General features: G+C 40.7%; 1 protein-coding gene across 1 annotated transcript; it reads right to left on the bottom strand.

Annotated features, from left to right (window-relative positions):
* Positions 1–3,326: 3,326 nt before the first annotated feature.
* On the bottom strand, positions 3,327–8,441 carry NXT2 (nuclear transport factor 2 like export factor 2). Its single transcript, XM_059824331.1, has 4 exons — positions 8,404–8,441; positions 5,941–6,027; positions 4,619–4,763; positions 3,327–3,709 (listed from the first exon to the last, which is right to left on the bottom strand). The coding sequence occupies exons 1-4, from the start codon at positions 8,416–8,418 to the stop codon at positions 3,531–3,533; spliced, it is 426 nt and encodes a 141-aa protein (XP_059680314.1). The 5' UTR covers positions 8,419–8,441; the 3' UTR covers positions 3,327–3,530.
* Positions 8,442–11,494: the final 3,053 nt, after the last annotated feature.

Below are 11,494 nucleotides of genomic sequence, written 5' to 3'. Positions count from 1 at the left end.
TGTTTTTTTACTGCCACGCTGACAAAGAGCTCACAGCCAGCCTGTTCTGCAGTGCCCCGGCACCATGCTACAACGATCGGAACACGTAACTCACACCTAGAACACAAGTAGTAAAGATAAGGAAGCTACAAATTATTTCTTGCACTTTTAGTATCGTAAGGACAAACTATGAAAACTTCTAATAATAAAAAAAAGCTGAACATCAGGTAGGTTTTTGTTTGGTTTTGTTATTGTCGTATTTTTTTTTTTAAATCAATCTTACAAGAGGTCTGAAACAATTTCCAAAACTTACAAAATATATTCAAGTATGGAAAGTTACTTTACTGATAAAACAGCATTTCTTTATAACGTGCTTTCCTCCAATCAGCATAAGGAAGCGTACGCATATCAAAACCATCAGAACAAATCACTTTTCCCCATTCCAAGAAACAGCACAAGTATTTTAAGTCAATTTAACTGTAGTATGCCAAAAGAACAAAGCAATGTAAAAACAGTGACTGATAAAGACAATACAGGGAATATACACAAAAGATATGATCTGTCAAGTCTTCAGTGGCCCCAACTTAGTACGTGGAAGTGTTTAGCTCTTCAGCTGGCTTTGTTTCACTGACTGGTTGTACATGAGTAACTTGGTATCAAACAGCAAAAAATGGTAGTATTAATTCCTGTTTACAGTTTAGAGCATAAATATGTTCACTTTATAGACGCCCATTGTAAATTTCAGATATTACAGCGGAGTCAGCAATGGAGAACACAACCAGCCAGATGGTTTTGTACTGAACAGACTAAAAAGCAGTTGTATGTTCTCTTCTGCTAACTTCAGCACACAAGTTTTAACAAGCAGCCCAGAGCTGCAGCATCCCTAACTTCTCCAGCTAGTATCAAAGAGATTTTTTTTGTTTGTGCCATTAATTACTCAGTTGCAAAATCACTGATTTAATCTCATAGCTACATTATCACTTAGTATGCTCCACAAAAATATTTTGTATAACAGCATTTTCAGTTATAAAGAGCAACAGCTAATCATGGTAGTACTGAATCACCCTAAGTGATCCTCATCGAAGATGATGGAAATAGGCAGTACATAACTGGCACTTCGCCCTAGGCTGAAGCAACTATGTCCTAATAAACGTCTCTCCAAAACCCCTGCATGCATACCAAGTCCAATTCCAACTACACATCTTACTAAGTAAGATTTAAATTGGGTTTGTCCAGCTAGGCCAGTTAGTAAGCTTCCTAAGTAATGTTCCAGGTAGTGGTGGCTTTTTTTGTTTGGCTGGTGGGGTTTTTTTTTTCAATATTAATTGCAGAAGTCAGATTTAAAAGCAGCCTGCAGATGAATAGCATGAAAATAATTGAGAATAACAACATTTGATTGAAACATTGCTTCATATATTCTAAATCTCCCAATCTGTCTAGGAAAAGCTTAGAAACTAAGCTTTAAAACTAAATTAAAACTTGAATAAAAATATCCAGTAAGTATTTATTCCCAGGACAAGCTTATCAGGTACAGATATAAGCATGTGCTCTGGTGACTGCCTTGAAAGTTCAACGAGCAAATGCTACAGTTGCACCCATCCCTACATTTCAAAAGTCAAAACCTGTTCTGCGTATGCAAAGCAGATCTGTAGCACTACCTAACAACAATTAAAAACCAAAAAGAAAAGCACACCACACCAGTGTCACAGTTCAACAATGCTGTATCGTAACAGCCAAATTTAGGGTTGTTTTCTTTTCAGACTTGTAGAAGAAATACTAATATATGAACCTCACATATTCTGTTAAGAACAAACAGTAATTAAATAGAGGGATTCTTTCTTCACCACATACAGAAATAACATATTTACAGTATTTACAGTTCTCAAATTCTGGACTTCGTGCATTGTTTTACATATTTCATGGCCAAAAAATAGTTACACAATAGTTCAGAACTAGTAAAGACTGGAGTCCCTTAAAAGGAAATAAAACCACCCATTTCACCCAAACATCCCATTATTTGTGGGATTACATCGCAAACTACCGATATTTTAAGATGTTTTACACAAATTAGATATTGCTTATTTTCACAGTTTTCCCGATTTAAGTAATACAAACAAGTGAGCTGTAGTCGTAACTGCTTTTGTATTCAGGTTATTGCTGTCATTGCAACATGTATTAAGATCGGAGTTACAAGTTCCCCTTGTGTATTTTCAGTTACAAGCAAGTGTACTCTCATGAATATAGCTAAATTTTTTTTAAATTTTTTTTTTTACTCAGCTTAAAATAGAAACGTACCAATTTGAAACAAATCTGTTGATATTCAGATTCACTGTTAAGTCCCCGAGTTAAGATGGACAGCCTTAACCTGCAGTCTTGAGAACTATTTCAAAGCAGCTGAAAGTTTTAAACTGCAAATTTAAAGCGAGTCACACAAAAACCCCCCAGAATCAATAATTAAAGGTAATATTTAAAAATAATATGAAAACTACAGTGAAAATCTGCATGAGAGGAAGATGGTATTTGTGTTCAGAGCTGTTCTTTGAAACTGAAAATAATCAAAGCACCTCTTCTGAATAACAGTACTGAAGATAAAAATTGAAGGCTTCACAGTAATACACACTTTCAGTGCCACATTTTTAACACAATGCTTCCTGAAAAGGCAGTAGGGATTAAAAACTTGTAGACTGAATATGGGGAAAATAGTCCAAACTTCATAGGAACAGAATTAACAGTGAAAGCAAACAGAAATGATGTAACCAACCTATTTCTTACACAGTAAGACTTCAAAAGAAAAATAAGCAGTTTGAAGGCCTTCACATGCATGTGACAAGAGTTGTTGGCATAGGAGCTCTGAATCATTCAGCACACCCTACATACGAATCAATGTAAATTAAATACAACCAAAGCCTGAGAAACTCAAGCCAAAAGGAAACCTGATGAGATTACTTAGTCCTTTTGTATCAGAGAAGGTAACATTAGCTTTCCAATGGATTTTTTGAGATTACACACTCAGGATCTGTGCTATTTTCACAAACAGTAGAAATCATTGTCAATCCTTCCTAGCCTCTTACAACCAAGAGCAGGTAGCTTTGAGAATTCTATCCACGTGCCACATGCATCTTCTCAAAAGAGGGAAGATGCTACTGTAAAAACAGATCTTTTCAAGTTGAAAAAAATGACACATTTGGTCAGAATTGTACATTAAAAGGACTTTGTCTTCAAATAGTACAGTTTCAGCATTCAGCATTACATAGAAGAAGTCTGGAAGTGGCAGCATAGCTGCATGTAAGGCATTTTAGGAATGATTCCAACAAAGCTCACTGCCTTCAGCATTTTATTAGGTCCAACTAACACAAGCAACCTCTCACATTTTAAGATTGTTTACTACTAAAACCGTGGTCATTGGGATCAACCCTGAAACATCTGTAGACCTTCCACAATGAGGGATGCAACACGAAGACTGAGCATTTCCCATGCGTGGAGAACGGCCGTCGGTACAGCTAACTTCAACATGTCGAATGAGAGAGGTCACTTCCCGTGGCCAATCCTCACTAACTGGCCCAGTCCTGAAAGCGGAAACAGTCACTGGCGATTTTCCACACTGTGTTGGTAGGTGTTGCTTGTGCTGTCAGCAAGAAGTTCTGATTGAAGTAGCGCTGCTTGTCGCCATCGAATTTTACTGTCCCACTCGTCACCACGAGGACTGTTGTCTGGCCTTGAGTAGCTTGCTCTTCACAAGGAGAAAAAGTATAAAGAAAACAACTCAAAGACTAAGGGGTAAAGAAGTGGGAAATGTACATAGAAGTTTCATTCAATTCTGGTTATACTATTTATAGGCTAACAATTGGTTACGCATTCACGAACAGTACAGTTTTGTTGCATCATTTCTATACAGACAATGGTGTATTCGCTCGCCAACACTGCTTTTTAATGGCTTTTCAATTTTCATCTCATGTTGTTCATTTTAAAGCACTATAACAAACAGCTGAGGTTTTGCTCAGAATAAGCGCTCATTATTTGAGATACACACCCACATATATATATTTATATTTAGCAAGTTGCATACACTTTTTTCTCCCGCTATTGGAGATACCTTTTTCACAGCAGAGCAAAGCAAGCGTGCATGACCACAGGCTTTTTCCTTACTTTTATTCCCAAAATTTCCCTTAGAAGTAATTCACTAACTTCTCAATTACGTAAGCCTTTCTTTACCAGTTGTTAATCAGAAATCTAAAGAACATCTATTCTAGATGTAAAGAAATCAAAGTACGTACAGGTTAATGCTTTGTTCCACACTATACTGCAGATCAGCATCAGAAGTAGGAGTCTCTTGACTCTTAGACATTGTCAAGGACAACATAACCTGCTAAGCCAGACTTTTTCAATACATGAAAATACATCACATCTGAATATGATCTTAACAAAAAAGTCCTTAAAATATTTTCCCAGACATAAAAAATGTGGAGTTGCTGCATCTCTTGATTTGTGCTTTATTTATGCGCAACTTGACATTTCTACCCTCAGTATTTTCTCTAAGCTTGTTCCAAAAGAAATATTAAGCACTATTATAATTGTAGTTCACTTTCAACAGTTATAAAAGGACTGAAAAATAAATAAGTAAATTGTAATACAACCTTACCATGAACAGGCTGGCAGTCCAACACGTTAACCTGGAATTCACTAGATGGCAACATCTCAAAAAATTTAATCAGTTCTTCTTGCCCGGACACTGCATTACCATTCCAAACTAACGTTGCTTTGTCCAAGTAAAGTCTTGTTAAAGCCTGAATGATTATGAAAATAGGTATTTGAGGAAAATGTGTAGACACATACAGTGGACAGCGTACAAAACAATATTCTTTGAATTACTGACTTCTGTTATTTTGATAGATAAAATGCCCTCCTGAAATATTAGCTCCTTTTAACAATTAATGCTCCTGACCAAGAATTAAAACTAACTGAAACATATTGCACTTTATAAATTGCACAGTGACTCATATTCCTCCAAATTTAAATACTGATGAGATTCCTTTAACAAAGCTAGTGATAGAACTGAACTAGTTGCTAACAAAAGGATAGTGCAACCTTTCAAAAAATAAGTTTATCGCTGATTTTTTTTTTTTCCTTTGGGGGTTGGGGGGTAGAGATTTGGCAGTATGTGTGCACGCAACATAGATTATGTCAGGAAACTAGAATTTCAGGTAAAAAAAACAGTGAACAAGAGCAGGAACAGTGGAAACTTAAAAGGGAAGTTCTGGTCTGCTGCTGCAGATAACTGTCCTAAATGTTTCATAAACTGTAACAGTCGAGTAACTGCCTAACTCTCCTTCAAGCTGTTGACACATCTCTGCCTAACCTACTTAAATGCAAAGTGACTATGAAGTAACATGCAACTGCTGATATTTTCACATAATCTAAAAGTTATTAAATTACAATTATAATACATTTAAAATTCCGAAGAGCAGTCTCCACTGCTCTCTTTTGGTACAAATATCTGTCACATGATACCACATCAATGTGGTCCATGAAGATTTTCAGAGCCAGAGCTGTTGCCACTTTATCCTCAGGCACTCCTGAAGACTCCCAAGAAACAGAAGTGATAACTGCTAATAAAAGAAGTTTTGAAAAAAATAAGCTAAATTGTGACCTCAGAGACAAATAAAGCAAGTTTTATCTGCCTGTATTAAGTAAATCCTGTACCTGTAAAACATAGTTGGTCACGAACGGAACTATTATCATGAAGAAGTCTAAGGCACTTTCTAAAAGGGCCCCTTTTACCACAATGCTGGACAGTTAACATAGAGAACCCTCTACAGGGCAGCCTAAGAGGAACAGAGGTCTCAACCTGGCCGATATAATACATCGTAACCAATTTTCAGGTGCTTTCAAGCGTAACGCTAGTTAGAAAAGCAAGCAAAAATGCATAAGACAGTTCTAACTACTGTCAAAATATCTACATACCCTTCTTCTTTTATCCATTGTCTCATAATAAATGTTGACAAATTCATCTGCAGCTCTACAAGCTTGATCCACATAGGTTTTGAAATCCTGGAGAGAAGAAATTGTACCAAATTACTTAAGTTAGGCAATTTATGCAACCTAGTCATCTACACAATTTCTCCAGCAAGTCACTTTGGTTGGTCTTTTCCATCCTCACCGAAAGATGATGTCAAATAATGTTGAAAGTGATTCCAAACTTCTTTCCTACTTGCAGGAGGTACCCGCTTTTAGCAAGGTGACAGTTTTAGGATTCATTTTGAATGCCAATACATCCATTGTATTCAAATTGTAAATATTTACATTGAAAAATGGGCGACAGCTGGCTGCAAGTGGTGTGAACATGCAAGTATTCAGTGAAAATATTTGTTGATGTGATGGCTGTTCTGAAATAAAGGAACAAGATTTCTTCAACATATTTCTGAAAATTAGCAAGAACCCCATCACACTGCCACCATAGTCTCATTTTTTGAAACACCTTTAGATATACATATATAAAATGGGATAATACATATAATTGGATATATAAATACAAAAATGAGAGAGAGAGAGAGAGAGAGAGAGAGGGAACACGCACACACGCTGGATGTATTCCAGTATCAATCACTCCAGTGCTCTATCCACAGGTAAAAACCAAACACTTCTCCTCACGTCTCATCATTTTTCTTACATCTCTCTACTTTTATTCATCCAAAGGTAACAGCCTTTGTTGTCACATCACTGCACTGTGATCTCATTCGGTTATTTGTTCAGTTTGTTTAGCTGTTTGGCCCTTGAGCTCTTAGACCCTGAACCGTGACATCCTGGAAAGCAGTGATTCTGAATTTCCTGTCCATACAGCTATAAAACTGCATTTGGTTCTCTTACGATATTTTGTTTAAAATATTTTAATTTACCATTATTCTATTTCAGCATTATATTCTCAATATTTGCAACTTTTGCAATTTGCAGTACTTCACAATTTAAGCACTTACATTTTATTGGCAGTCTTTAATGAACATACACCAGAACTACCGTGAATTCCTCCAGTATACCACGAGAAACACTTCTATTCAGAGAAACCTCCATACTGCAAAATACTTACCCGCCTATCAAATAATCCCTGCTTACTCCACAAAACCAAATACTCTCATGTTGCTACATACTATTCTTTTGATCTCGCTCTGTAAGGATGCGAGCCTGCTCTTCATCTTCCTATCTTCTCCAGCAATTTCTGAATCCACAGGCCACTTCCAAACAAGTATGACAAAGTAGTCTTAAAGACGCTGCATTCCAGCAAGTGCCAAGAGAAACTCTTTGGCACCGAGAGACAAAGAGACCTCCTGCTAAGGGAAGAGTGATTATAACTCAGCCCGTTATTTAGAGCAGATGGCTGTTACCTCTCAATCGGCACACACACGCTTTCTAACCAGCAGCCAAACATATTGCCATTTAGCTGCCAAACAGACAGAAGGGGTGTAAGGGAGAGCATTAGAGAAACACCAGGAGGCTGGAGTGAGCTGTTAGGGTACCTGCAATAGAAGTCAAATGGAAAATAAGCTTTGTTAGTTTTGATACTCCAGGCAAGTTCTTTATAACCATAGCCCGGAATAGGTTTTTAAATTCTGAGAACAATTTAGGTTGGAAGAAACTTTTGGAGCTCATCTGGTCCAAATCCCTGCTCAAAGCACAACCAACTTCAAAGCCTGATCTAACTTCAAAGGTAGATCTGACTGCTCAGGGTCCTATCTCCAGTCACGTTTTTAACATCTCAGAGGATGGAGATTTCACAGTTTCTTTGGGCTCCTGTTCCAATGTCTAACCACCTCACTTGGGAATCTGTCTTCTGAGTATTTAACAGGAAAACCATAGTTAAAACAACCAACCGAAAAAAAAAAAAAAGCCTTTGAAGACTCTGACGACAATCGCAAGAAGTCAGCCAATCTACACGGCCTCTGCAGACGGTGTCTAAAACACGGCAGTCCACGACACAAACCACTGTCTGGCCCGAGGCCTCCGCACAAGGACGCTGCCGACTGTGGAAGCGAAGGTGGAACGGCCGCGGGGGAGGAGGCACCCGCCCAGGACAGCCGGAGACAGCTCTGCCCCGGCAGCAGCCGGGGGCCGAGGGGCGGGCCGGGGGGGGCCACGCGCACCCCCCTGCATCCAGGCGCTTCCCTCCCTCCCTGCTCCCATCGGCCACCGCAGCCGGGACACGCTCTGCCCCCCCCGGCGGCCCTCCCGCGGTTTCAGGCTCGTCCTCTGACACGCAGCAGCCCTCGCCCGCGGCGGAGAGCCCGCGCTTCCCTCTATGCCGCGCCTCGGCGAGGCCGCGCTTCCCCGCAGGCGCCTTCCGCGCCCCGCAGCCTCAGAACCGCGGCCCCGACCGAAGCTCCCACCGACCCGCCCCCCCCAGCACCCACCCGCGTTGGCGGGGCGCGGACTCACCACCGAGGCGGCCATGGCGAGGCGAGGCGAGGCGAGGCGCGCCGGCAGCGGGGAGGGCGCCGGATGTGCGCCGCGCGTGCGCCGCGCTCGGGCCCGCCGCTTCCGGCCGCAGGCGTCCCGCGAAAAGCCTTCCGCCGCGCCGCGCCGCGCGCTGCAGGGAGTCCGGCGGGTGAAAACGAGCCTCGGTAACCGTTTTACATCAGTCCGAGGCTACTAGCAAAACCATCCGAGTTGCTGGACTTTGTAGTCTGAGAACGAGCGGCGCTTGGGCAAGGAAAGAGAAACCCAAGCTGCCGGTTTAGTCTGTTCGTGAAGCGCGGGGGAGCTGGTGGGGGTGCACCGCTCACACCCGTCCGGTTGGAAACAGTGTCCGGAGGAGGACGGGAGGATGGCGTTCCTGCCTCCTGCTGCTGCCGCACCAGTTGTTTGGTCCTTGTGAATGTCTGACAGTAGCTCAAGCGCAGAACGGCCTGGAGCACAACAGGACTTAAATGGCTCTGTTGTGGCACTCGCAATTAATTAATTGTGTAATTAATTGTGTAATTAATGCCGTGATCTTTTTCCTACTTTCTGTAACAGTAATACTAGTGTTGTGAAGCAGCATTGACCTTGTCCGGAGAGAAGTACAAGGACATCAGATGGCCTCTCTCAGTGCCTTCCAGCTATATGAAATTATTAATCGATATTTTTATGAATAAAAAGATGTGAGTTTGGGTACTTCAACAGCTTCCAGAGTTGCAAAAACGTTCAAGATGTCTTACGTGCTTTGCTACAAGTGGCTAATGGTATTTAAGTGATCTAGATGTTAATTTGTGAATGCAAGCAAGGATAAAGATGCCTTACATACCCTGGCCAATAACCGGAGTGGAAAATCACACGCGTTAGTTACTCACTTGATAGCACAAGTGCAACTTGCTGTCGCAGAGAACACGGTCATAGGTACCATACGCTGTGTCTGGATGGCCGTGGCTGTGAAAACAGGTCAGTGCGTAAGCACTGTGCCCCTGATGTTACACACATTTTAGATCTCTGTGCTTTGCTTACACGCACCTTTTCTCCCCGTGGTTGCCGTCACTCACGGCAGAGACTTCCCGAGGTCCCCGGCTGCTGTGCCGGCAGGCAGGACGCACCCAGGCCCGGGGCCCCGCTGCGGCAGGGAGCTGGGCAAGGGCACGAAGGAAACTTGTGCTATTTTCTTGGAACAAGCTGAGTCGTAAGGCTGGCTGGTTACATCTTCATCATACAGTGAGTAACAGGAAAAGACCTGATGAGACTCAAGAGGTCTGCAATTAATTACTAAAGATGATGTGGAGCTGACTGGGAAGAAATCATATACTGAAGGTGATAAACACTCTGGGAATGGAAAGGTGCATCTGTGACAGGGCTGCTGGGAGAGGATTGACTTTGGGTCCGGGCATCCGAGGCTGTGCCCTTTAGTATACTGGATCACATCCAGCGGTGTCAGCTTCATACTCATTTGTCATTGCTGTGTAGGAGTTGCATCGCTATGAAATGGCATATCCTGCTGAATTAACAACTGCTCAATGAAGATTGCTTAATACAAAAGTTCAGACATCCTCCCCTTTGAAATCTCAAGTGTCACTACATCACCGTATTATCTATTTGCCTCAAATTAATAAAACTACTTCATAAAACCTCTCTCATATAAAGAAGAGCTATCATCAATTCCCAAATAAAAAAGCGAGGCACTGAAATTACATATGATTTGTTCAAGGTCACAAAGGGAGACAATTGCAGAACTGAAAACAGCAATTCTAATCTTTTAGCTTCATCATATAATCCTCTTTACTCCATTCTGAGATGTATCAGTGTAAAGTTAAAAAAGAATCACTCCTATCTGATACGTCCACTATCTATTTCATGTTTATTTTCATCATATTGATGGCAACGTGTCTTAAAAGGTAGTGTCATGTTCCTTTTCTATAAATTGAATTTGTAGGAAATGAGCACTGTAAATCCCAGTGGACCGAAGGAATTGTATTTGTGTTATCACAGGAACTGTGAACAATCTGGACAAAACAATAGACATAAGCATCTGTAAAAGCACTACCTCTGCGATTACTCACGTGCACTTGTGAAACCTGGAAGAGTAACAGGCTTAGCACAAGCCTTGCTGCCGGCAGATTGTGCAAAGTTCTTTGTATCTTTCAAACACATTAAAATAGGGATCTGAGGAAAAGATTTTTCAAACTTTCATTTATCAATGGCTGTTCCACCAAAAGAAGTAATATGTAGAGGAATAGTAGAGACTGAAGTAGCTAATTAGTTCACAAGCCTTCTTTCTGTCAGGTCAGGATTTTTCTCTACAGATTATACTTTTTTCATTCAGAAATACTTGACACTGTGGGATCGTTGTAGTTTCTTTGGCAACAGTTAATCAGAAGAACGCTTCTCCAGCAGGATGCACTGCAGACTCTCCACTGGAAATTAGGAAGGTGGATAATTTGAAGATTCTCTGTCTATTGCCTGCCTGCCTTAGCACCAGGCATTATTCAGTGAAGTAACGTGTCAAATGGAAGGTGAATTGAAAACATGGGTGTGAAATTCATTCTCAGCTACTTCTGAAGATGACACAAAATGTTGGATAGCATTTTAGAGTAATAACTTCTTGTTGGGATCAGCTAATTGGGGAAAACAACAAGAAGAAAAAAAATCTTCCTTAACACTAAGCAGCATGCGAGACCTGGTTCAAAATATTGCTGTGAAAGAGGCACTCAGTGGCTCACAACAGTGGCCGAAAGGTATCCAGGTCTAAATTTCTTGAAAAACAGAGATTAAAAAAGTATTTAATTAAAAAAATAAGAGCAGCAAGAAACGTAAAATATTTGCAGGTGGTGTGGAAACTCCTTAAAGACATTAGAAATGTGGGATACTCAGAACAAATGCATACCACTTAGCAGACATGCTTTACAGAAGACCAAAAAATTCTAGAATGCTTAATAACAGGCCAATGTAGACAATCAGCAGTACACAGACATCCTCCAAAAAATGAAGCTGTTTCCAAATGGAGGAAAAAAAAACCATAAAGTTTGGCTGGTAAGTTTTAAAAAGGAAGTAAGGCAAATAAAAA

Source organism: Gavia stellata, chromosome 14 (genome assembly GCF_030936135.1).
Source record: "Gavia stellata isolate bGavSte3 chromosome 14, bGavSte3.hap2, whole genome shotgun sequence".
NCBI classification, from domain to species: domain Eukaryota; kingdom Metazoa; phylum Chordata; class Aves; order Gaviiformes; family Gaviidae; genus Gavia; species Gavia stellata.
The sequence above is the reverse complement of the archived record's forward strand: the minus strand, read 5'-3'. Positions and strand labels throughout refer to the sequence as shown.